The sequence below is a fragment of the Ylistrum balloti genome, unplaced genomic scaffold (assembly GCF_031769215.1).
Source record: "Ylistrum balloti isolate Yb309-2 unplaced genomic scaffold, AGI_CSIRO_Ybal_v1 Utg370222, whole genome shotgun sequence".
Taxonomy (NCBI): domain Eukaryota; kingdom Metazoa; phylum Mollusca; class Bivalvia; order Pectinida; family Pectinidae; genus Ylistrum; species Ylistrum balloti.
The window spans coordinates 90,733-117,993 of NW_026782186.1; the positions used below are offsets into that span (position 1 = coordinate 90,733).

At 34.8% G+C, this 27,261-nt stretch overlaps 1 protein-coding gene across 1 annotated transcript; it reads left to right on the forward strand.

The window, feature by feature from the left end:
* Positions 1 to 947: 947 nt before the first annotated feature.
* LOC132551851 (insulin-like growth factor 2 mRNA-binding protein 1) lies at positions 948 to 27,261 on the forward strand. The gene is made up of 16 exons (XM_060215995.1): positions 948 to 1,021; positions 2,939 to 3,040; positions 4,166 to 4,283; positions 5,057 to 5,152; positions 5,984 to 6,066; positions 6,964 to 7,081; positions 13,699 to 13,794; positions 14,117 to 14,199; positions 16,313 to 16,430; positions 18,044 to 18,139; positions 19,682 to 19,764; positions 20,447 to 20,463; positions 21,468 to 21,489; positions 21,785 to 21,849; positions 22,287 to 22,439; positions 26,245 to 27,261. The coding sequence occupies exons 1-16, from the start codon at positions 948 to 950 to the stop codon at positions 26,502 to 26,504; spliced, it is 1,584 nt and encodes a 527-aa protein (XP_060071978.1). The 3' UTR covers positions 26,505 to 27,261.

Sequence of the window (27,261 nt, forward strand, 5' to 3'; positions counted from 1 at the left end):
ACAAGTTATTTCAACTTATGACAATACATGATAAATATTTACATGATAACGTTAACAAGGCATACATAATATATTTAACATTTAGTACATTTTACTTAAAATCTGTTGCTGGATTTGATAAAAATTTGCACGTGTCTGAATACTTCTGTATTGGTGGTTAGGGACAGATTTTCATTTCCATTTTTATATTCATAACTATAGGAGTTGTTGTATGTATACAATATACGTACGTAAACTCTGTGTCTACTGTTTACTTTATATTAATTTAAATGCTTCTTATGTGTATATTTGTGTACAAACGCACTATTACTTTCTGTAATATTAATGTATGTTCTTTTTGTACAACTCTTCACACTTGGAGGAAATAAAAGAAATAATAATTGTTACGATACCATTTAACACACATGATACTGAAAATAGATGACGATATAAAAGTCAATTTCTTTTCTTGCTAAACTGCCTAACTGTCGAAAGTCTGCATTGTCATTCTCTTGACATCACAATTCCGCATCTGAGTTCATAAGACGAATCTGTCACGTAAATTACCGTCATATAAATCAAAGTAAACGTTTATGTGCAGAAATGTCGCAGACATAGTGAAAAAACGGAACATGCCTGGCTGATATGATGCTGGGGGATTTTTTTTATCAGTTGACTGTATCTAGTCATATACACTGTCTATGGGTAATTCTGACAAACACTCGGGCCTTTCCGTTATTCTTAAAAAATGGCGGAAAGTCCCGAGTGTGAAAGGCTACCCGATTCATTGACGCCAGTGATCAGAACAGAATGCAATATAAACGTACATATATCAAATTATAAATATAAAAATACATGAACCTATTGTTATATGTATAATCTCTTTAAACTTTGAAAAATATGATAACCTGTAAGAAGAATAAACATAGATTAATTATTTTTCATATTTACTGCGAGCCTGAAACAACATGTCGACCCTCAGCAGAGCGGTGTGCCGAGTTTTTAATCATCGTCGTCAAATTTCAAGCCCGCACACTGTCAGGTAATGCTCGGAGGTACAAGGAAACACGTATCATTTAACGAAATATTGATACAGCGCTTATAAGCGACAGAATTGGTGTAACTGTGCTGTTGACTTCACTATCCTAGAGGTCACTCACAGTACTATTAGTAGTCGATATGGCTACAGCTACATCGAATCGTTCCATCAATCTGTCATTCTTGACAATTACTTGGCGTTACGCAGAGGTGCCTGGGTTTGTAATAACTGAATGTTTGTGTATGTAGATTCTGCTTGTGTGTGGATGTGTGTGTGTTTTGTGTGTGTGTGTGTGTGTGAGGGAGGCCAAGGGTGTGTGTGTGTGGTGCGTTTACATCTTAAAATTACATAGGCAGTGCAGCTAGGCCCTTTTTGATGGCCTCTAGGCTATCGGCCTCTGCTACACTGGCTGGCAGAGCATTCCACACAGAAATCGTTCTTGGGAAGAAGCTGTATTTGAGTGTGGCAGTCCTAGTGTATATTGTTCTGTACTGTTTGTTGTGCTGGGTCCTAGTGCGTTTGTTATTGTGTGCTTGCATGTATGAGTCAGGAGGGATATCTACAAGCCCATTGATAATCTTAAACATCATTGTCAGCTGTGCCTTGTGTCGTCCAGTTGCAAGGGTCTCCAAATGTAGGTCATCTAGCATATCCGACATGCTACTGGTGTTCCTGTATCTGTTTGTTACATACCTAGCCGCTCGGCGCTTGACTTTCTCAACTTATCCTGTTGTTTTTGGACACTAGGATTCCAGACACATGAAGCATACTCGATTATAGGTCTTACTAATGTGCAATATGCTGCTGAATTGGTTTCCTCACAACTGATCTTTAGGTTCCTCCGGAGAAAACCTTGCATGCAACTCGTCTTGGCAGATATTCTGCCTATATGGTGTGACCAAGAAAGGGTAGAAGTAAGGTCAACACCTAAGTAGGTGAGAATGGTATAGTTCATATGATATATATGCTACTAGTACGCAATGCCTTCAGTTTTGTACAGTTGCGTATAGACAAAAAAAAACAACACATCTGAAATGTCACTGTCTTTAGCAAAGAGAATGCTAATGACGATAAAGTGATTGATCACGCAATTATTTTGATGGTGATGTTTTCTGTTCTGGTGGAATGTACCAGGTATATATGTCATAACGTCACATCGTTGATTAGGTTTATCCACTTGGTACTCTAAGAAATTTGTGAAAAAATAATTTTATGTTACGTAAAACTCAAAGTAAGTCTAACGAATTCAGGAAACAGTTATGTTTAAGAATCCAGAACACCAAACATTTTGATGAGTTCCAATACTAATAGGTATAATGCATCCTCAAAATTTGAGTGAGTCCAACAAGAAAACCATGAGTTCGGGACTGGAGTATCTGATTCCGAAAAAAATCATTGAGGAAAAATAAAAATGTTGTCATCATCATTTTCATTATAATTCAGTGGTTCAGAACACAGGTTTATGCTCTATGCCTTTCTACTAACAGAAGAATTTTTCTCTTACTGTATCAAATCTTGTGGATAAAATGAAATATCTTTTGCATGTAAACAGTTTTGGGTTTCGATCTTATAAAGACTTTATTAAGATGAGACATTGGGCGATAGATAATATCTTTTGCATGTAAACAGTTTTGGGTTTCGATCTTATAAAGACTTTATTAAGATGAGACATTGGTCGATAGATAAATAACATATACACAAGGAATTGTGACACTCAGAGAAGTCTAGGAAGTCAAACAGTCTACTAAAAAGTCTGAAAAAGACAGTCTGCCCTACAAATCTTAGGATCTTTTCTGTATTTTTTCACTTCAAATGTTTATTGTTGGTATAAAAATGCCAGTGAGCAATATTTAAAATTTGACAAGATATGAAAATTTGGAAGATGGCCATCTTACTTTGATTTGTTTTGCTTTGTTTCAGGAAAGTGCAATGCACCTTCCCTGAGAATGGTTTGGTGCGTACAATATCAACGACTTGTAAATGTTTTTCTGATGAGGAGAAAAATAAATCTGATGTCCGAAAGTAAGTATGATATATAAGTGATTAAGATAGCTCTTAATACCTCAAACAAATAATTATAAATCTTTTCAACATATAAAATCAGTCATTTTAATATTCCATTTTTTTTAAATATATAGAGTAAATCAATAAATTTCAAATCATCATTTTGTTATCGGATATTCGTCCCATTGTATGTGTTCTCATTGACTTTGTTCTTGTGAATTTAACATAAAAATTCTCATGTACTACAAAATAATAAATTTTGGGTGAGATTTATTAGGTTACCTAAGACAAAGTCTCGAGTGACCTATTGTGATTACCCTTTAATTGTCCAGCTTCGTTCCTGATTTACATTTTTAACTTCTTCTCAATATCCAAAAGGCCCAGAGTGATGATATTGGGCTTGTAGCATGCTGGCATGTAGGGCTACCAAGTTTGTAAAATTGTATGACTTTGACCAATTTCCAAGTCACAGGAGTCAGATGTGTTGAAATCTTTAAATGGCTTCTCAATAACCAAAAAGCCCAAGGTTCTGATATTGAGCCTGTAGTATGCTGTCATGAAAAGCTACGAAGTTTGTTAATATTGTTGGCCATAACCCTCTTTCAAGGTAACAGGTATCAAATTAATGTAAAAATCTCTGAACAACTTCTTCTCAATAACCGAAAGACCTAGTGTTTTGACATTGGGCCTGTAGCATGATGGGATGAAGTGCTACCAAGTTTGTTAATACCTGCTTTCACAGGGGTCAAATATCTTAAACATGGTGCTGACACTAAGCATTATATAGGAAAATTCTGTTTTTGAGTGTAATTTCTTTCAATTTAAACTTCGTTAGAAGCCTTAGCATGGAACATCAGTTAATGTTATTCACAGTTTATATTTGTAGTATGTGGATAATGTAGTTAAAAATACCTTAAGGTTTGAACAAAATCTTTTCTATGCATGTTACTAGAAGCATTGTAGCTCAGAGGACAGTTAAGTCCCTTGTTTTATTGTTATCATGGATACTCTTAATCCACAATTCAAGTGCCATTGAACCGGTAAAAGAAGATTTACTGAGCTATATTCATCCCTGAAATCTGAAATCCATGAAAAAGGGAGCTCTGGTAGACGTAAGTTCAACATAGTTGTAATATTTTGTAGAAATGCAGATCAGATGTACTACATAGAAAAGGTGCCTGTTGATGATACTGATAAGAAGTTCATCGTTGGTCGCTTGATTGGTAAACATGGAAGTAACATCAAGCGTATTTCAGACATGGTAAGTTTTGAATCAGTTCTCTGAATGTTTGCATGTATTTCCATAAAAGACAACCAATTCTAAATTTTGTTGCAGCTTCATCATTTATTAAATGTTGTCACCTTTGTGACTATTGTCAGAGACATACCTGGTACTTTTTTGCTGACCCGGCCCAAAGTCGTTTGAACGACTTCTTCTCAATAAGGAAGAGTCACAAAATAATGATATTCAACTGACAGGGTCCTTGAATAAGTTCAAACAAAGGTTGGGAAAAGAAATTACTTTGACCCATATTCAAGGTCACAGGTGTCAAGTTTATTGAAACTTTTTAACACCTTCCAAAAGGCCCTAAAACAGATTTGGCTGACAGGTTCGTAGGATGAAACCTGACAAATTTTGTGAAATTAAATGACCTTTACCCTTATTTCAGGTCACAGATGTCAAATTTGTTAAAACCTTTAAATACTTCTTCTGAGTACCTGACAGGCCCAGAAGCATGATATTTATCTGATAGCTTCTTAGTTCAAACCCTGACAAAGTTTGAGAAAAAAAATGACCATGACCAATGTTTAAGTTCACATCAAATTTGTTAAAACCTTAGAAAGACTTCTGATTAACCAATAGGTCAGAAGCATTTTATTTGGCTGTTAGGTTCCAAGGATAAAGCCCAGGTTTGCAGATATATATGACCTTGACCCATATTCAAGGTAGCGAGAGTCAAATTAGTTATAATTTGACCCCAATTACTTTTATTTAAAAAGTGATATATATAACTTTATTTGTTGCTGTATCAGGTTGGATGCGAAGTTTTCCTAAATCAACTTAGTGTACCAGGGTACATACAGGTGAAGGTGATGGACAAGGAAAAATTGGCAAAAGCTGTGGATCAGGTATGTATGAGACTAATACGTAATGGTGTAGGGAACCTACTTTCTATAACAGACACACTAAAATGTGTATAAAAAAACATGTTATTGATAAGTCAACTATCAAAGCCAAATAAATGTTCGGGGATATTTTGAGACTTTTTTTCTTTATTATGTTTACAATTGATATATTTATTTATTTATCTGGTTTTACGTCCATTGGCGTTTTAGCAGACAGGAATATGATTAAAAAGGGAAAAATATGAAGCGATTGGAGAAATTGACATACAGAAATGAGAGTAGCCATCCCTTTTACATGACCTGTTACTAAACTATGGTTTTCAAGACAACCCATTTGCCCTAGCTTAACACTTACTAGGCATGTCGCAGCATGAGGGCCAATTAAGGACAGAAAGAAAGAGGAGGGGAATCCCACACTAAATGATTTTTGATATGTGATTGATAACTTAAAACTTTGTTAAAATTACTTAATAAAATCCTATTGCTAATGTAACCCAAACCTCTGGGCCAGCATTATCACGCATGCTCTTTTTTGAAGAAAAACAGAGGGATCTTTAGGAGTTTATGTAAAATAGACCGTTCCTATGATTTCTATTTGATGACATGAAGACATACAGTCATAAAACACTGGTGATCTTTTAAATACCTTTTGCCTGTTGTTCAATTTGAAATAACTAAATGATTTTAATCTTTATTGCCGGCAGACTGATAATTGATTGAACCATGTGAAGATAATGATATGGACTGGTAGTAGTAAACAGCTGTGGATGTCAGCTACTTGAATATATCCAATGTGTCTCTTGTTTGAATGTAATTTGTTTTATCTTCCTACAGGTAACACAACATGTAGAGAAAATAAAGAAAACTAGTGTGACTAAAAAACAAGATTTGGTTCCAGAATCACCTACATATGGCATGTAAGTAATAACACATAAGCAATAGAGACAAAATTATGCCTATAAAAGATTGATGAGATTTATAATGGTGTAGTATTGTCTGTTGTAAACTTTTGTTTGTCAAATCTTCTCCACAGATTTACACTGATTAAACTTGGTAGATTTTATAACTATTACAGGATGATGTACCTGAATGGTACTCTGAGTTATTTATTGGAGTTATTGCCCTTTCTTTTAAGCTCTCATAGTTCAAATGGTAAAATAGGTCAAAGACCTTTCAGAAAACAAAAGTGTTTTAAAATATAGTCAGTAGGTACATTGGATGATGTACAATGTACTTTTTAAAAAAATTTTTATGAATTTGACCGATGTTCAAGGTCACAGAGGTGAAAAAGTTCTAAAAGGTCTCTAAAGGTTGAAGAAAAACAAGATTTTTTTTGTGTAAGCAGATAAACATATAAAAGTGAGTTTGTTCCACATAATTTGAGATCATTAATAAGTAATTCTTAGATACACATCATCCATGATTACTGTTGCACACAGTTCATTTCTATCATTACTCCATCTGTCTGTACAGATTACACAAACACAAAGTCTGTCTATCGTTTGAAAATGTACAGATATCGGCTGCACATTGTAAAAAGTTTGTTCATTTATTTGGTAATGTTGAGCAATATCCACAACTTTATAAGCTGACGTCCAACTTACCTCCACTGCCCTTTCTGATACAGACCATATCCTAACCAGCTGATATTGTGAAAATAGCTGATACAGACCATATCCTAACCAGCTGATATTGTGAAAATCGCTGGAAGTCCCTTCATTTTATCATTTTATATTGAAAGGAAAATACACCTGATTACTATTGTCTGGCAGAACTGGTAGATGTAAGTTCAACATAGTTGGAATATTTTGTAGAAATGCAGATCAGATGTACTACATAGAAAAGGTGCCTGTTGATGATACTGATAAGAAGTTCATCGTTGGTCGCTTGATTGGTAAACATGGAAGTAACATCAAGCGTATTTCAGACATGGTAAGTTTTGAATCAGTTCTCTGAATGTTTGCATGTATTTCCATAAAAGACAATCAATTCTTCATTTTGATTCAGCTTCTCATTTGTTAAATGTTGTCACCTTTGTGACTATTGTCAGAGACATACTTTTTGCTGACCTGGACTGAATGGTCAGGTAAGCTTGTCATGGCGCAGTGTCCATCATCAATCCTTCTGGCTTCAACTATTCCATTTGAATGACTTCTCAATAAGCAGGTGTCACAAGATAATGATATTCAATTGACAGGTTCCTTGGATAAGTTCAAACAAAGTTTGGGAAAAGAAATGACCTTGACCAATATTGAAGTTCACAGGGTCAATTTTTATGATAAGAGCATTTTCAATGCTCTTCAGCATGTTGCTATCGCCCCTGAGGCTGAGTATCAAGTACTTCGTTTTCATTGGTTCATAAATCGAAAGTTTACTCCTACTCCATCTGCCGGACATTACCGTAATCATTGGATTATCGCCCCTACAAGTTGCTGATGCTAGTCATTAAATGAAACAACCTTATCGACATTTTCTTCATTACCTGTACATCAAGAAAATGTTTTGTGTTGTGTATTAATGATAATCAGACATCGAAATTTGTAAATACAATGACAAAGACTCACGTTTATGGTGGTAAATTTTGCGAGGCGATGCCAATATGGCAGCTTAACTTTCTTTTCCGCGCGATGCATTGTGGGAGTCATATACATTTGTATATCTTTCTATTTTTCTTTTTTCGAAAATTTACTTCCCGTTTAATACTGTTGATAACTATTAAAAATACTTATATATGTAGTTGAAAATAAAAATGAAACTAAAATAAGAATGATTTAGAGTAGCATAAAATTTTGACGGAAACAGCCGGGGTGCTCTGTGCTGCTGGACCCTGAAAGAAGACGGCGGCTGAAAGAAGATGGCGGGTAATTCATGTAGGTAAGTATCACTATATATATATATATGTTAGCTGAATTTGAAGTCAATACTTATACTGAACTATCAATTGCATTTTTTGCAACAATTCATTTGGAATGAGCCTTCGCGTCTAGTGAATTTAGGCTGCACTTTTTTTTCAAAATATTTTCAAGACTTTTCCCTTGAAGCAGTATGCATTTGAAAAATGTGATGTAAGCATCTAGCACATTTTTGTTGCTTCCGTAAAGTATTTCAGTATTTTGGAATGGATTTATTTTGGAATGATCGTTTCATAATGGTCTCATCGCAGTCACTTCTGTCAGTGGCCCAACAGATCGGAAATTAACCAGAAAAAAAAACTTATCCGTAATATTGTACTGTACTACTTACGCTACCGTGAATAGATCTAGGAATCTGTCTGGGTAATATATCGATTTTACTTTAAAATATCTGTCACTGTCCGCGCTATTGTAGGTCTAGCTCTTTCAAATTTCTGATCGGAGATAATTTATAAGTACCCCAACGGCCCAAGGCCAGAGTATGAAATCGTACGGGAACTCTACAGCTATGCTAATTTTAAGGTTTACATGTGAAGTTAATATATATAGTTTTAGCTTAATTTTAGTTTTTGTCTTTCTGACATGATGTCTCGTTGATTCTGTTGAAGAGTGATGCATGTGAACGATTACAATATGAAGATTAGGAATAATGAAGATGTCAATTAACATCTGATTCCCGGAAAGTATTTTAATAAAGATTAGGATAAACCTAGCAAAGTGTTAGGTCCCAGTGTGAATGTGTAAAGTTCCAGTGTGAATGTGTAAAGTCCCAGTGTGAATGTGTAAAGTATTATTGGTACAATTGAACTTTTTGATATATGTACTGTATTTGTTCATCTCAGAAATTTCAGTATTATGTCAACTGCGTCCACTTTCAGTTCAACACTTTTGATTCATCAATTTTACCCAGCCCTAGGCTCAATATTTGTCATTAATTGTCGACTGTTTTTTAGAGTTTTGTTTTCATGGTGAATGGAATGAAATGAGATAAATAGTCTAACCAATACCCCTCGAGAGCTAATTAAGACATTGCAGTATTATCATTTTGGGCCTTATTAAAAGTCAAATTGCAACTTTTAAGAAACTCAAGTGACTGTAAGTACAACAATAAGATGTCAATAATCAATGAAATTGATTAATTGAGAAGACATTTTCTTAGTACAGTTAACCAGGCTTTGTAGTGGTTTGTTCAGAACTGTAGTTCTGGTTAAGTAACCATTAATTGTGTCCTTTCAGTTACAATGACATACATTTTTGAAATACCTCTACTGTAGCTAAATATGGCATTTGTAATAGACAGCCAACATTAATTTTGTGATAGACATAGCCAAATTTAATTTTAGGATCAGTTAGGACAGCTACTGTTTGTAACAGGCATGGGTTCAATTACATGATGACGTAATTAATGAAATTACAATTACATTATGAAAATGGCATTGCCATTGCATGACGGTCCAATGTAATTAATTAAATTACACATTACCTTTCAAGTCATAATGATTTTTGAAATACAAACGTCAAAATAAATTATCATACTGCACAGATTTATCTCATGAATTTAACTTTATGATTCAATCTCTGTATGACCATGGTCAAGATATTCTTATTTTCTAGCTGTCCATCACTTCATAATTTGACAGTCCTGAATGTCAAAACAATTAATTATATTTGATATAGACTCCTATTGGGAAGTTCAAGACTATAAGCTTATACAGAAGTGTATATTTCTTGCACATAATCATAGCAATAAAGAAATATAGTTATTTATTTCCCTTACTCTCTTTCAGCAGGTGGATGTCCCTGAAGAAATGAAATCTGGAATGGTAGAAGGTATCTCTTGATTCTTCTAACTTGGAATTGGCCATTGTGACCAACAATGAATTTGAGGACCTTATGGTGGAGAAAAACGTCCTTCTTTCCGACCTCCAATTAGATGTTGAAGATGGTTAATCACTTGAGGATATGCTAACAACCATGTTGCCTTTTAAGGTCACAGTACTCTCTAAAGGCGGCAATATATTTACCATCACAAAAGAAGAATCAACAAATGGCAGAAACTAAACAAATGTGGAAAAGATCATTGTATGCTGCATTTGTAGTAAATTTCTTTACAATCTTCAATTTACTTAAGTAGAAAGATTCACTAGTTATACCAAGTTTATGTAGAAAGGCTCACTGTATACTGAGTTTGTAGTGTACATAGAAAGGTTTACTTATTTTTTTTTTCTGAGTTATGTATATACAATATATATAAAAAATTTTTGTAGAAAAGATCACCGCATACTGAGTTTGTTGTTTACAAATGTGTAGAAAAGATCGCTGTATACCGAGTTTATAGTTTACAATTGTCTAGAAAAATCACTGTAATACGACTTCTGTTTAAAACCTTCATTTAAACTTAGACATTTATTTTTTTTTATTTATCTTAAAAGTCTACCTACAACAATTTTGTGTATGCAATCTTGTACTAGGATATTTACATGACAAGATTACATTGCTGATCAAAGCATGGAAAGAATACTGAATAAAGAAAACAAGATATAAGCATCTTTATCATGTTTTTATTTTTATTATTATCATTATTATTTTTCCATGATGTCTGTCCACATGGAATTTGTAAGCACTCTTGTGCATTCTTATACCACCAAAAGGGTGGGTAAATCGAATCAAGTTGTCTATCTGTCCATCCATCTGTTTGTCTGTCTGTAGACACATCTTGTCTAGACAACTCCAATGAAACTACAGTAATATTCGGGACAATGTGTAGATGTGCATGCACCATTTTCCCCTGGAAATATTGATTGCCATGGCATCTGGTCAATATAGACAGGTTTTGCATGTCGGTCAACTTCTAAACCTGTGGACCAATTTCAACAAAACTTCGCAGGAATATTAGGGAACATGTGCACATGCCGCTGTGTTTCAGAGGATGTTTTTTTGCAAAAGGTCACCATGGGGAGATAACTAAGGCTGTGGGTGATGGGGGTATTAGCTATTTGGATTACAGTTTCAGTTATCCCTGGGCAATGTGGAGAGGATATAGTAATGATTTTGAGGATTGAATGTAGAGGTCACAGTACTTGCATAAGTACTATATGATTACCTTGTAAACGCATTGAGACCAAGACAGTTAGTATACCTTAATCAAATTTGGAACATGTATCCCTTGTGAGGAGAAGTCGGTTTCTTTAGAAATTCAGGGTCAGATATCAAAGATCAAGGTCACAGTCAAAAAACGGATAGTTGCATGGGGGTGTTTTTCCATTGTATTACCCTCGTTTTTCTATCAAATTTCACAACCTAAAAGATATTCACATCTTGTAAATTTCAAGGTTCAAGGTCACTGTAAGGATGTTAAAAAAAATGATAATACAAGAGGAATAAAATATCTTGTGACAAGTTTTAGAGAACAAAGAATATATAAACATGAAAAATTGGAACAAAGTCAATATCTACTTGAAGATTCCCAGAAAAAGTACAAGGAGAATAAGACCAGGTTTTCTGGAAGAATAGGCATCTTCTATTTTAAGTTATGGTGACAAGTCATGTTTGTTTTAGAAAATTGGCACTCTTATGCAGTCTTTTACAAACAATCTGGAAAATGAAGCTGTCCAATATTTGTATGTAGCATGTTATTTGCATGATGGTCTAACTAATGGTCTTAAACCAATAGGATACACAGTCTTTAAAGTGATAATATGGTGTCCATGATCAACATTCCCTACAATGTATCCAAAGAAATGGACAACTTCCCTATCATTGCATCTTGGAGCCTACTTGGGACATGTATTACATAAGTAATACTACTATGCTTGTTATTTCTGATATCTGCTGGTCATTTTTTATGGGCTGCAATGATTTATTGATTGCATATAGTTGGTTTCAGTATATAGCAAGCTAATAACAAAGAATTTATTTTTTAATGGTCTTAGCATACCAGTACTTTCAGTACTTTGATTTAAAACCTTGAAACAACTTCTGATAAACAAAAAAGGCCCAGAAGCATGGTGTTGGCTGATCAGATTCTAGTATGAATTTCTGATAAAAGTGATTCGAAGAAATTACCTTGACCCATATTCAAGTTCACAGGGGTCAATTTTTTAAAACGTTGAAACTTTTTAACACCTTCTGAAAGTCCCTAAAACAGATTTGGCTGACATGTTCGTAGGATGAAACCTGACAAATTTTGTGAAATTAAATGACCTTGACCCTTACTTCAGGTTATGGATGTTGAGTTTATTAAAACCTTTCAACAACTTCTGAATACCTGAAAGGCCTAGAAGCATGATATTCATCTGATAGGTTCTTACTTCAAACCCTGACAAAATTTGGGAAAAGAACTGAGCCTGACCCATATTCAAGTTCATGGTACCTGTCAAGGTCAAAGAGGTCAAATATGCTAAAATCTTCCAATAACATTTTCTCAATAACCAAGAGATCGAAGGACTTGATATTAAGTTAAGTTAATAATGGACGCAGACAAAACAATGCCTCTATGTCCATATCTAAAAATTGATTTACAATGGAATTGATATATCATACAATGTAGGAGGAAATAAATCCTTACATAGTGACAGCAATTTATGGTTTTGAAAGATCAAATTATTGTTCATCATGAGATTGAAATGTAGGTATATATATATTTCATTGTTTAATATGGTTCAACATTCCTGGCTTAAATGTCTCGTTTTCTGCTGATGTGAACAAGATTTCTGTTCCATGGTGGTCCGCAAACCTAATAGATGTAGGCTTCAGATTCTTGTTCTTTTTTTCTTTTTGCCTCTTTTTATAATTTGCTTTCCTTTTCTCATTCTAATTTGGTCCTGATTTGTATAGAAGAAAATTGTTGGCAGCTTCGTTGCCTTTGAATATTTTTGAAAATATTTCTTTTATGTATCAGAGAGTCAAATTTCACAAGCATTGGTCGACCTTTTTCACTTGAAGCTGTACTTGAATCTGGGCGTTTTCCCAGTCTAATGACCTTCTGGGGTCCTCCCTGAGCATTTCCACACGTTTCAATGATCCTCTCCACTACCCGAATATCTGCTCTAATTCTTTTATGTCCATCGTCATTGGGCTGTTCAGAAACTCCAAAAATGACCATGTTGTTCTCCCTGCTTTGCTGATCCTTTACCTCGGAGAATATTTCATATTGGCTGTGTAGCATTCTGGAATGAAGGTCTACTAAGTGTGTTCAAATGAATGACCTTTATTCAAGTTCATAGGTGTCAAATACATGAAAATCATTTAAACAAATTCACCTCAATAACCATGAGGGGACCTCGGGTGACTGTTAAGGTCCATGGCCCTTTTGTCTAATAATATAACAACACCCCCTTAATGTAGTTAAATAGAATATATAGTGATCATTTGTCTGTGCATTTGGTCCATGATAAACTTGTGTATCCATGAACATATTTCCTCTGTATTTACACTTTTACATTACCTCACAAAAGTACAGACATAATCAGATTGTGTTGGTCAACTGTCAAAGTTGAATGTCAGAAGTCACTGTTAACCACTTTGAAATACAATGCCTTTGTATTAGATGCCTCATCTAAATAATAGTATAACTAAGTGAATTCTCTTTGAGTTTCTGTAAATGGTGATGTATAATTTTTTTTGTTGCTGTATCAGGTGGGATGTCAGGTATCTGTAGAAAAACTTGGTGTACCAGGGTACATAGCTGTGAAGGCGACAGACAAGGAAAAGTTAGCAAGCGCTGTGAACTACGTATGTATGAGACTAATAAGTAACTGTAGGGATCATATTTTCTGTAACATTAGACACACTAACATGTGTATAAGATCCAACTTTCAAAGAGCATATAAAGATCAAACAATGGTGGGCTCCAAGATCCTTATGGGATCTTGTTTCTTTTGTATGACAGAAAGAAGTACAATTTTATAAAACATGTGTGACCCTTAACGACCTTGATTGAACCATGTGAAGATAATGATATGGACTGGTAGTAGTAAACAGCTGTGGATGTCAGCTACTTGAATATATCCAATGTGTCTCTTGTTTGAATGTAATTTGTTTTATCTTCCTACAGGTAAAACAAAACATAGAGGAATTAAAGACAACTTATGAGACAAGAAAACCTGATATGGCTCCAGAATCACCTACATATGGAAGGTAAATCTATAAAAGTGCCTATAAAAGATTGGTGAGATTTATAATGGTGTAGTATTGTCTGTTGTAAACTTTTGTTTGTCAAATCTTCTCCACAGATTTACACTGATTAAACTTGATAGATTTTATAACTATTACAGGATGATGTGTCTACCAGAATGGTACTCTGAGTTATGAATTTTTATACGCTGCCGGAGGTGGTCGTATATTGGCGTCATCTTTTCCGTCTGTCCGTCCGTACATCCGTATGGTCGTCCATACATCCATTTCATGTGACTGCAACTCCTCCTAAAATAATCATCATATTTTCACGAAAGTTGCTCAATGTCACTACTACAATGGGTAGATGTGCCTGAAAGGACGATTTTATGGTTCATTGATTTTTGTAAGATTTATGCCATTTTCAACTTTGTATCTGTATCTTGCTCTCAGTGGAGCTTTGTGAACGCAACTTCTCCTAAAATAATCATCAGATTTTCACGAAACTTGCTCAATGTCACTAATACAATGGTTTGATGTGCATGAAGGGGCGATTTTACGGTTCATTGATTTTTAGCCCACCATCTATCTAATAGATGGTGGGTTATTCAAATCGCCCTGCGTCCGTGGTCCGTCGTCTGTCCGTCCGTAAACAATTCTTGTTACCGCTATTTCTGGAAAAGTGCTGGATGGATCTTTCTCAAATTTCATATGCAGGTTCCCTTTGGTCCCTAGTTGTGCATTGTACCTTTTTTGAACTGATTCGCATTCAAGATGGCCGACAGGTGGCCATCTTGCATTTTGGAAGTAAAAGTTTGTTAACGCTATTTCTGGAAAAGTACTGGATGAATATTTCTCAAATTTCATGTGCAGTTTCCCCTTGGTCCCTAGTTGTGCATTGTACCTTTTTTGGACTGATTCAAATTCAAGATGGCCGACAGGTGGCCATCTTGCATTTTAGAAGTAAAAGTTTGTTACCGCTATTTCTGAGAAAGTACTGGATGGATCTTTCTCATATTTCATGTGCAGTTTCCCCTTGGTCCCTGGTTGTGCATTGTACCTTTTTTGAACTGATTCGAATTCAAGATGGTTGACAGGTAGCCATCTTGGATTTTGGAAGTAAAAGTTTGTTACCGCTATTTCTTGGAAAGTACTGGATGGATCTTTCTCATATTTCATATGCAGGTTCCCTTTATTTCCTAGTTGTGCATTATACCTTTTTGGACTGATCTGAAATCAAGATGACTGACAGGCAGCCATCTTGGATTTTGAGAGTAAAATCTTGTTACTGCTATATCTGAGGAAGTACTGGATGGATTCTTCTGATATTTCAAAGATATTGGTTTCCCTTGGTCCCTAGTTGTGCATTGTACCTTTTTTGGACTGATTTGAAATCAAGGTGGCCCACAGGCAGCCATCTTGGATGTCGACAGTAATACAGCACAAGCATATTGTCCATTATCCACCTGTAACTGACTGCTATCTAATAATACTTTGGGATCTTTTTCAAATGATATTTGCTAATAGGTGCTTAATAAAAATATCTTGTGCCATCATTGAGTACATTCAATGAAGACCAGTTCATGAACACCTGTAACAAACAAACAAAAAAAATAAACAAATCTTCAAGAACTGAAAACAGATCCTCAAATGGTGGGCGCCAAGATCCCTCTGGAATCTCTTGTTATAAGATTTATGCCATTTTATCTTGATCTTTATATTTTGTGGCGGCGTATATTGTGTCCACAGCACTCTTGTTGTAGGAGTTATTGCCCTTTCTCTTAAGCTCACATAGTTCAAATTGTAAAATAGGTTTAAAGCCTTTCAGAAGACAAAAGTGTTTTAAAATATAGCAAGCAGCAGCACAGGCTTTCAATTTATTGCATAATGTACAGAAATGGGCTGCACATCATATGTTTGCATATTGTATAATGTTGTGTAGGATCCACAAGTTTATAAACCGATGTCCAACTGACCTCCTCTGCTCTGTCCAATACAGACCATATCCTAACCAGCTGATATTGTGAAAAATGCTGCTTCAATTTCATCATTTTGAATTGGATGGAAAATACATCTGATCACTATTGGCTGACATAACTGGTAGACTTCAGTTCAACATAGTTGTAATATTTTGTAGCAATCCAGAACAACTGTACCACACAGAAAGGGTGCCCCTTGGAGATGCTGATATGAACTACATTATACGTCGTGTAGTTGGTAAAGGTGGAAGTAGCATTAGGAAGATTTCAGACGTGGTAAGTTTTGAAACAGTTCGTTGAATGTTTGCATAGATTTCCATAAAAGACAAACAGTTATAAGTTTAATGCTGCATCTCAGTGTCTAAACTTTGCCATTTTGTCAGAGATGCAATTTTTTGCTGACCTGGTCCAAAGGGCCATGTGAGGTTATGCCATGGCACAGCATTCGTCAACCATCCATTCAGCATCAACTTTCCCATTTGAACAACTTCTTTTCAATAAGCAGGAGTCCTGTAGTAATGATGTTTGATTGACAGTTTCCTTTGATAAGGCCAAACAAAGTTTGAGAAAAGAAATTACCTTGACCAATATTAAAGGTGTCAAGGGTCAACTTTGTTAAAACCTTTAAACAATATTTGACTGATGAACTGATACATTGAAGCCTGACAAAGTTTGTGAAAAGAAATTACTGTGAACCATATTCATAAATGACTTGTATTCAAGGTAACAGGAATAAAATTTATTCACCAAGGTCCACCAAGGTCCCAGACATAATTGGATTGTGTTGGTCATCGATTGAAGTTGAATGTCAGAAGTCACTGATAACCACTTTGAAATAAAATGCTTGTGTACTAGATGGCTCATCAACTCCTTAATAGATTCATCTCTTAATGAAATTAAGGTTGGAATAAAGAGATGAGTGATGGAAAGTATATCTATGTGACCTCACTTTTGAAATTGCCCTACGACCATGGTCTGTCCATCCATCCGTCCGTCCATCCTTCCGTCTGTAAACAACTTTTGTTATTGCTATTTCTCGGGAAGTACCGTATGAATCTTTCTCAAATTTCAGATGTAGATTCCTCTTTGTCTCTTAATGTGCCCAATTAACCTTGGGACTGATAAAAAAAAACAAAATGACCAACAGGTGGCCATCTTGTATTTTGACATTTCATGTTTATTATCATTAATTGTTGAAAAGTACTGGATGGACCTTTCTAAAATTTCATATATAAAAAGAAACAGCCAACATGTGACCATCTTGGATTTTGACTATTAAAGACAGTCATCCCTATTTCTTCAGTAGTTGAATGGATCTCTCCCGAATCTCATATGTAGATTTCCCATTGTCCTAAGTTGTGCCCATTTGATTTTGGGTCTGATAAGAAAGACAAAATGGACGACAAGTGGCCATCTTGGATTTCTGCAAGTAAAGTTTGTTGATGCTATTTTTTGAAAAGTACTGATCTGTCTTAGATTTCATATGTGGACTTGCCTTTGTCTAAGGATATGTCCATTTGATTTTGAGACTGATCAGAAAAATAAAATTACTACTGGCAGCCTTCTTGGATTTTTACTTTGAAAGTTTGTTGTCACTATTTCTAGAGAATTTGAGATCTTTCTCAAGTTTTCAATGTTGTAGTCCCTTGGTCCCTGGTTGCTCTGGTTTTATTTTGGGACTAATCAGAAAAACAAAATGGCTTCCATTCGATTATCTTGGATTTCACATGAAATTTCTTAACATTAAGAGCAAAAGCAGAGAAGAGAAAAAAGAAGGGAAAAGATACACTTTTTAAAGAGCAAATTAATTTCAAACAATGTTGGGTGCCAAGTACCCTCTGGGATCTCTAGATTAAAAATTGATGTACAATTTTTTGTCGCTGTTTCAGGTTGGATGTAAGGTTTTTGTAGAAAAGTTAGATGTCCCAGGGTACATAGAGGTGAAGGTGATGGACAAGGAAAAGTTGGCACATGCTGTGGATCAGGTATGTATGAGATTGTAATAAGTAACGGTGTGGAATGCTTTCTTACCAGAGTTCCAAGTTCTAATGTGTCAAAGTTGGGATGGGGGTTCCAGCCACATAGTGATAGAATTAGTGATAGAATTTACACAGAATTAGGCTCCAAACATAAAACACACTGTAGTCTGTTTACTGTCAATCTACCTGGTTTTGTTTACTCTTTTTTTATGCACATGAAACCAAAAGGAAAAAACGTGATAACTACCGCATTAATGCAGATTAATTAAAATACTGGTTTGTCATTGACACATTAGTTTATAGTTTTAAACACATTAACTGAACATAATGTACAAACTCCAAATTTAATATTGTTGAGAGAACTTCTTACTCTTAAGGATTTAAATGAGAGTAAAATATTTATGTTACTTTAGGTTTAGGTTTCGCCAAGTAGTTATGTGTATGAAAGTGGATGTGTAGCCACGCATGTTTCACATCACTTTTTCGTTTCATATTTGTACTTACAAATGTTTATTTAAACAAAATGATTTTAGTGTATAAAGTTACAAAATATTTTTATTTATTTATTACATATTCATTACTGTCACTCCATGCTATATGTATTCGGTAAACAAGTGATGAAAATTGGATCAGTCATCGCCGCAAAATGTCTCAATTCATAGAAATACGACTAAGATGAACTATCGGATAAGTTGAATATTTCACTTGGCCCTGTTGACTTCTACTTATTAGAGAAACAGATAACCAGCGTATTTGCATAAATACACAAAAAAAAATCCGGCAAATACCCATTAAAATAAATTTGGTGCATACAAAAAAACCGCTGAAAAAATCGGGATACGCAAACGAAATCATGATGCTGCGTAATTGTACCTACCCATGTGGTTCCTGGCTTTCTTACACTAGTACTGACACAATTTTCTTTCGGAGTCACTGACAATTTTCTCAATTGAATCAGAGGTGAGAGGCGAAAAAATGCTGGAAGGATGTTGCGTAAGGGGCATTCCCAAAATTAACCAGAAGTATAGGGGTGCACTCGATTCTTCATTCACCTTCCCGTTGCTTGTGTCATAATTCTTTAAAAACTTGTATTAATGAATAAATGGAGACAAATATTTTAACTTTTGATGACTAGAACCTATTTATAATGCAAACAGTGACTTTCATCTGTATGACGTGGTTTATCACAGAATATACCAGAAAGGAATGTGTGATACTTTGCCGAATTCAAGTGGCGGGTTATAGAGTACTGTTCAAACAAACCTTCCTTATAATTATAATTGAGATTCCACCAAGGACAACTATTATAGAGCCCCATTGTTACAGTAACTGTTTGTTATAGGTATGTCATTTTCTAGCTTGATGTTGGTTACCAGTTGAAATACCCAATTAATTTAAAATCACCGGGTATCAGAAGAAATATTATCCAATTGAAAAATCCAAATACCCAATTCTTTTCAAAGGACTGGGTATTTACCCAATTGATGTGAAAAGTTATCTGTTTCTCTGACTTATCCGTGTATTACTGTATGTTTTCTCTTCCTACAGGTAACACAACATGTAGAGAAAATAAAGAAAACTAGTGAGACTAAAAAACAAGATTTGGTTCCAGAATCACCTACATATGGCATGTAAGTAATAATACATAAGCAATAGAGACAAAATTATGCCTATAAAAGATTGATGAGATTTATAATGGTGTAGTATTGTCTGTTGTAAACTTTTGTTTGTCAAATCTTCTCCACAGATTTACACCGATTAAACTTGGTAGATTTTATAACTATTACAGGATGATGTACCTGAATGGTACTCTGAGTTATTTATTGGAGTTATTGCCCTTTCTTTTAAGCTCACATAGTTCAAATGGTAAAATAGGTTAAGGACTTTCAGAAGAAAAAAAAAATTCTAAGGAAATAGCCAGCTGTTATGAAAGCTTTCCATAATCATCTAGTTTTCAGACTCAAGGTCCTGATAGAATTTACAGGCATGTTCCTTGGGTGTAGTGTTACAGATTCTCTTCAAACAAATCACTTTCAAGTTCACTGGGGTTAGATTTTTTATTCTTGAAACAAACACCTTTTCTTGAAAGCCGGAATATCAAGAACGACCATGATTATGTTGTATCTTGAAGACCTGTTACATATATATTTTTTGATGTACAGTGTCACCTTCAATAAGTCGTAGAACAAATGGTGATCATTTTGGTTTGATAATAAATTGAGACAAATATTGTTATCACCACTGCTGCTATATCAGATTACTGTCAAGGTTTATGGGCCTCTTGTTTTGATTCAATATTTCTTTATTCCACAGGAAACAGAGCGATCATGGTAAGTCTTTGTCACAAATATGGCAAATTGTTTAAATTTGAAGCTAAAAGTAGTGTAGCCTTTTGTCACACCCTCTTAAACTAGATGTTATTACCAATCTTTGCTTTCTGATTGATAAAAAGTCCCATTTAGTTTACCACGCTAACTGCCGCCATTCTCGGGCCCCATCAGCTGTCATATATTGTCTTAGATATGCCATGGTGAGTGATGATGGTAAAGGTTTTTTTTACTTTCACCAGAGACAGAACATTTGATTACTGTATAACGTAGTGTTCATCACAAACATAAGATATATCATACATTCAGCTCACCTGGTCCTAAGGACTGAGCTCAAGGCATGGCATCTATCAACTTACTATGCTCCCCTCAGGGAGACCATATAGTGGCCACTTTGTCTGTCAATCCATCCATTTGTCTGTCCATCCATCCATTTGTCCATACGTCATAGTATTTTCCAGAACACCAAACCTATAAGAGGTATGAACATCAAACTTCGTAGGTAGAGAGAAACTCATTGAGGAGACGATTGTACAAGAATCCTAACTCACTTTTGCATAATACAGGAGTTATTGCCCTTTGTTACTTTTCATAGTTAAATTATGTCCCATTCAAGGAACTTTCTTCTAAAAATTGCTACTAGTCATGAATGATTGAGCAGGTTTTGACCAAATTTGGTTCAAATCATCCTTGGTGGAAGATGAGCAATTTTTTTTATAAATGTTGTGTCTTGGCCCCTTCATAAGGGTTGGTGCCCAAAAGGGGGAAATAGAGCAAATCCTTTAAATTGTTATTCTGCCCATAGGATTGATTAGATTTTACCTAGATTTGCTCTGAAGCAGTCTTAGTTGAAAGGGAATAAATTTTGTTTAAATAATAAATAATTGAATGAATAAAACAGGTATAAACAAATAAGTTGGTGAAGATGTTTACTATGCATTCCTATGCTGCCATCTGATTTTACGATATGTATCTTGAATTTCATGATAAAATTATTTCCTTTGTAGATGAGCCTACCACTGTGGACTGGTAAGTACAATACTCTGTTAGAATGTTTTCCATGAATTATTTGATAGCTGAAATATTATTACCATTATGTTTTCTTTTTTCTTTTTTCTTCTTCTTGTTTTTTTAGAATGAAAGCCTTAGATTTCAAAATTTTGAATTATTATTTTGTATTATTCTGATTTAGATGCTCACTAGAAATCTAATTGTTTTGGAATGTTTGAAAACATATGGAGTACTAATATCATATGGACATTTTGACTTAATAATCTATAATATTGTAATACTTAGATTCTTCTTTTCTCTTTTTTATTATTAGGGATGCAGTGCTTTCTGGAAATACAGAACGTCTAGGAATATTTGAAAAGAGTGACCTAACTGAAGGCAAGAAAAATAGCTTTAGCAGTAATAGTAATCATGTGCCAGTCCCACTCCCATAGCATAAAATCTTGTCTTGTACATGTAACCCTGGTAAAATACTAGCCGCAATATACCACTCGGCTAGAGAGAACTTCTCTTTAGCTCGATTGGTTGAGCGTCAGACTAGTAAGCCAGGGGTCCCAGGTTCGATTCCTAGCGGAGGCATTGAGATGAAAAATGACCTCTGTTGTACAAATGTTTCAAGACATCAAAAGTTTATCTGCACAAATTTCAGAATGTTTAAAATATTTTGAAACTAACTTCTTCAAATATAGATATCAGAATGTATCACAATATATTTATGAATATTTAGATAGTATTAATAAATCCTGATTGTTGTTCACTGATACTAGGAGAATATTTTTCACTTAAACTATTTAAAATTAACACTCACTTTGCAGAGTCTTCCCGGATAGAAACCCCAATGTGGGATAGACTAGAAGCAGCAGAACAGATGGAGAGACGAAAGGCTTACTCTGTTAACAGCTTTGATAAGATGATATGTCTAACTGAAGAAGGAAAGTTATGGAAGTTCCCAATCAATAATGATCAAGGTATGATAATGATCAAGGTGTAATAATGATCAAGGTGTAATAATGATCAAGGTGTGATAAGGATAAAGGTGTGATAATGATCAAGGTATGATCAAGGTATGATTATGATCAAGGTATGATAATGATCAAGGTGTGAAAATGATCAAGGTATGATTAAGGTATGGTAATGATCAAGGTATGATAATGATCAAGGTGTGATAATGATCAAGGTGTGATAATGATCAAGGTGTAATAATGATCAAGGTGTGATAAGGATAAAGGTGTGATAAGGATAAAGGTGTGATAATGATCAAGGTATGATAAAGGATGATAATGATCATGGTATGATAATGATGGTGTGATAATGATCAAGGTATGATAAAGGTATGATAATGATCAAGGTATGATAAAGGTATGATAATGATCAAGGTATGATAATGTTCAAGGTGTGATAATGATCAAGGTGTGATAATGATCAAGGTATGATAATGTTCAAGGTATGATAATGTTCAAGGTGTGATAATGATCAAGGTGTGATAATGATCAAGGTATGATCAAGGTGTGATAATGTTCAAGGTATGATAAAGGTATGATTATGATCAAGGTATGATAATGATCAAGGTGTGATAATGATCAAGGTATGATCAAGGTATGATCAAGGTGTGATAATGATCAAGGTATAATAAAGGTATGATAATGATCAAGGTATGATACTGATCAAGGTATGATAAAGGTATGATAATGATCAAGGTATGATAAAGGTGTGATAATGATAAAGGTGTGATAATGATCAAGGTATGATAATGATAAAGGTGTGATAATGATCAAGGTGTGATAATGATCAAGGTGTGATAAAATGATCAAGGTATGATCAAGGTGTGATAATGTTCAAGGTATGATAAAGGTATGATTATGATCAAGGTATGATAATGATCAAGGTGTGATAATGATCAAGGTATGATCAAGGTATGATCAAGGTGTGATAATGATCAAGGTATGATAAAGGTATGATAATGATCAAGGTATGATAATGATCAAGGTATGATAAAGGTATGATAATGATCAAGGTATGATAAAGGTATGATAATGATCAAGGTATGATAAAGGTATGATAATGATCAAGGTGTGATAATGATCAAGGTATGATAATGATCAAGGTATGATAAAGGTATGATAATGATCAAGTATGATAAAGGTATGATAATGATCAAGGTATGATAAAGGTATGATTATGATCAAGGTATGATAATGATCAAGGTGTGATAATGATCAAGGTGTGATAATGATCAAGGTATGATAATGATCAAGGTATGATAATGATCAAGGTATGATAAAGGTATGATAATGATCAAGGTATGATTAAGGTATGATAATGATCAAGGTATGATTAAGGTATGATAATGTTCAAAGTATGATAAAGGTATGATAATGATCAAGGTGTGATAATGATCAAGTTATGATCAAGGTATGATTATGATCAAGGTATGATAATGATCAAGTATGATAATGATCAAGGTATGTGATCAAGGTATGATAATGATGAAGTGATAATGATCAAGGTATGATTATGATCAAGGTTTGATAATGATCAAGGTATGATAAAGGTATGATTATGATCAAGGTATGATAATGATCAAGGTGTGATAATGATCAAGGTATGATAATGTTCAAGGTATGATCAAGGTGTGATAATGATCAAGGTATGATAATGATCAAGGTATGATAATGATCAAGGTATGATAAAGGTATGATAATGATCAAGGTATGATTAAGGTATGATAATGATCAAGGTATGATTAAGGTATGATTATGATCAAGGTATGATAATGATCAAGGTGTGATAATGATCAAGGTATGATAATGTTCAAGGTATGATAATGTTCAAGGTGTGATAATGATCAAGGTATGATCAAGGTATGATTATGATCAAGGTATGATAATGATCAAGGTGTGATAATGATCAAGGTATGATAATGTTCAAGGTATGATAATGTTCAAGGTGTGATAATGATCAAGGTATGATCAAGGTATGATTATGATCAAGGTATGATAATGATCAAGGTGTGATAATGATCAAGGTATGATAATGTTCAAGGTATGATAATGATCAAGGTATGATCAATGGTATGATTATGATCAAGGTATGATAATGATCAAGGTGTGATAATGATCAAGGTATGATAATGTTCAAGGTATGATCAAGGTGTGATAATGATCAAGGTGTGATAATGATCAAGGTATGATAATGTTCAAGGTATGATCAAGGTATGATAATGATCAAGGTGTGATAATGATCAAGGTATGCATGTTTCAGTCTTTTTGGATTTTCTGGATTTTTCTCAGTCACCTGCAAGGCATCAAAGTTATAGACTCTTAGCATCACTAAAGAGTGTCCTAGAAGGCCAAAACAGTTTAATTTATTGTTTGACTCTACTGTATCTAACTCTAAATTTGTATTTAAATTGAAATGTGTCTTTTGTACAATCTTTGTTTAAACAGGGTCTTTGAGTACTCGGATTTTAAATAACAGGATTCAACTGTAATTTCTTGTCTTTTAAAACTTGGTGTATGGAAAATAGATAGGCCTTTTAAGAGGTAGGCATTTACTAGCTGTATAACATGTTTTTCTTCTGTATTTCATGATAAGAGGTAGATAGTGTTACCTGTGGCCGTCATTCTGTCATCAGAGGTAGATAGTGTTACCTGTGGCCGTCATTCTGTTATCAGAGGTAGATAGTTTTACCTGTGGTCATCATTCTGTCATCAGAGGTAGATAGTGTTACCTGTGGCCATCATTCTGTCATCCGAGGTACATAGTGTTACCTGTGGCCATACTTCTGTCATCAGAGGTAGATAGTGTTACCTGTGGTCATCATTCTGTCATCAGAGGTAGATAGTGTTACCTGTGGCCATCATTCTGTCATCCGAGGTACATAGTGTTACCTGTGGCCATACTTCTGTCATCAGAGGTAGATAGTGTTACCTGTGGTCATAATTCTGTTATCAGAGGTAGATAGTTTTACCTGTGGTCATCATTCTGTCATCAGAGGTAGATAGAGTTACCTGTGGCCATCATTCTGTCATCCGAGGTACATAGTGTTACCTGTGGCCATACTTCTGTCATCAGAGGTAGATAGTGTTACCTGTGGTCATAATTCTGTCATCAGAGGTAGATAGTGTTACCTATGGCCATCATTCTGTCATCAGAGGTAGATAGTGTTACCTGTGGTCATAATTCTGTCATCAGAGGTAGATAGTGTTACCTGTGGCCATCATTCTGTCATCAAAGGTAGATAGTGTTACCTGTGATCGTAATTCTGTCATCAGAGGTAGATAGTGTTACCTATGGTCGTCATTCTGTCATCAGAGGTAGATAGTGTTACCTGTGGCCGTCATTCTGTCATCAGAGGTAGATAGTGTTACCTGTGGCCGTCATTCTGTCATCAGAGGTAGATAGTGTCACATATGGTCGTAATTCTGTCATCAGAGGTAGATAGTGTCACATATGGTCGTAATTCTGTAATGACTTCTCCCTAACTTTAACTAGAATTAATGATTGTAGTTTCGGTTCAAAAAAAAAATCAATAAGACTAATATTGGAAAATTTAGCCAAAAAAGCAGACAATTCTGCAAACTGAACTTACTTTATTTCAGAACTTTAATTTTATTTCATGGGACCTGATTCATCTCTTAACAAAACCAGTAACACTGTAGACTTTCAATCTTTTGCTAGGCTGCCCCCTGACACATCTTACGTAAATATATTTTAGAAATCACGATACTTTTCTGCTCCATTGTTTTACTGATTTATGTTGTTTTTATGCAGATCAAACGGAAGAGGAGAATGTTACCTTCGACGAACATGTGTTTCTTGACCACCTGATCGAGGATTTTCCTAAGAAAGGACCAGTGCGACATTTTATGGAACTTGTGTTAGCGGGTCTGTCTAAAAATCCATACATGAGTGTTAAGGAGAAACATGAACACATTGAATGGTACCGCAACTACTTCACTCAAAATGAGCATCTCTTGGAAGAAGAATTAGGGGATCTCGGCAAGATGAGGCAACTTCCACAGCAAGTCTGAAACGTCTACACAAAGGGCCGTATTAGTTACTAGCCACAACTGAAAAGTGAAATCAATATGAAGGATAGTTTTGGTTAGTAGCCATGGCAACATGAGGAGACTACCTTGCCAAGTCTGTAAAATCAATATGAAGGATAGTATTGTTTAGTAGCCATGGCAACATGAGGAGACTACCTTGCCAAGTCTGTAAAATCAATATGAAGGATAGTATTGTTTAGTAGTCATGGCGACATGAGGAGACTACCTTGCCAAGTCTGTAAAATCAATATGAAGGATAGTATTGGTTAGTAGTCATGGCGACATGAGGAGACTACCTTGCCAAGTCTGTAAAATCAATATGAAGGATAGTATTGTTTAGTAGCCATGGCATCATGAGGAGACTACCTTGCCAAGTCTGTAAAATCAATATGAAGGATAGTTTTGGTTAGTAGCCATGGCAATGTGAGGTGATTTGCTCATATACTGTCAAAATATTGCTGTTCTTGTTGTTAAGATGCAGACATGATTTCATGGATGAAAGTTTCGAGAAAGATAACTAGACTAAGAGTCTGGTCTACATAACATACTGCCTTTGTTATGATGGAAAAAGAGGTGACTGTTCTTAGGAAGTATGAATATCTGGCTGCTTAGATATCTCGCCCTGAAATTTTGGTGTTGAAATGTATGATAATGAGGTGGAGATAATTCAATTATTGTATATAGATTATATTTTACAATTGTGATATAATAAATGTCTTTTATACAGGACACAAAAAGT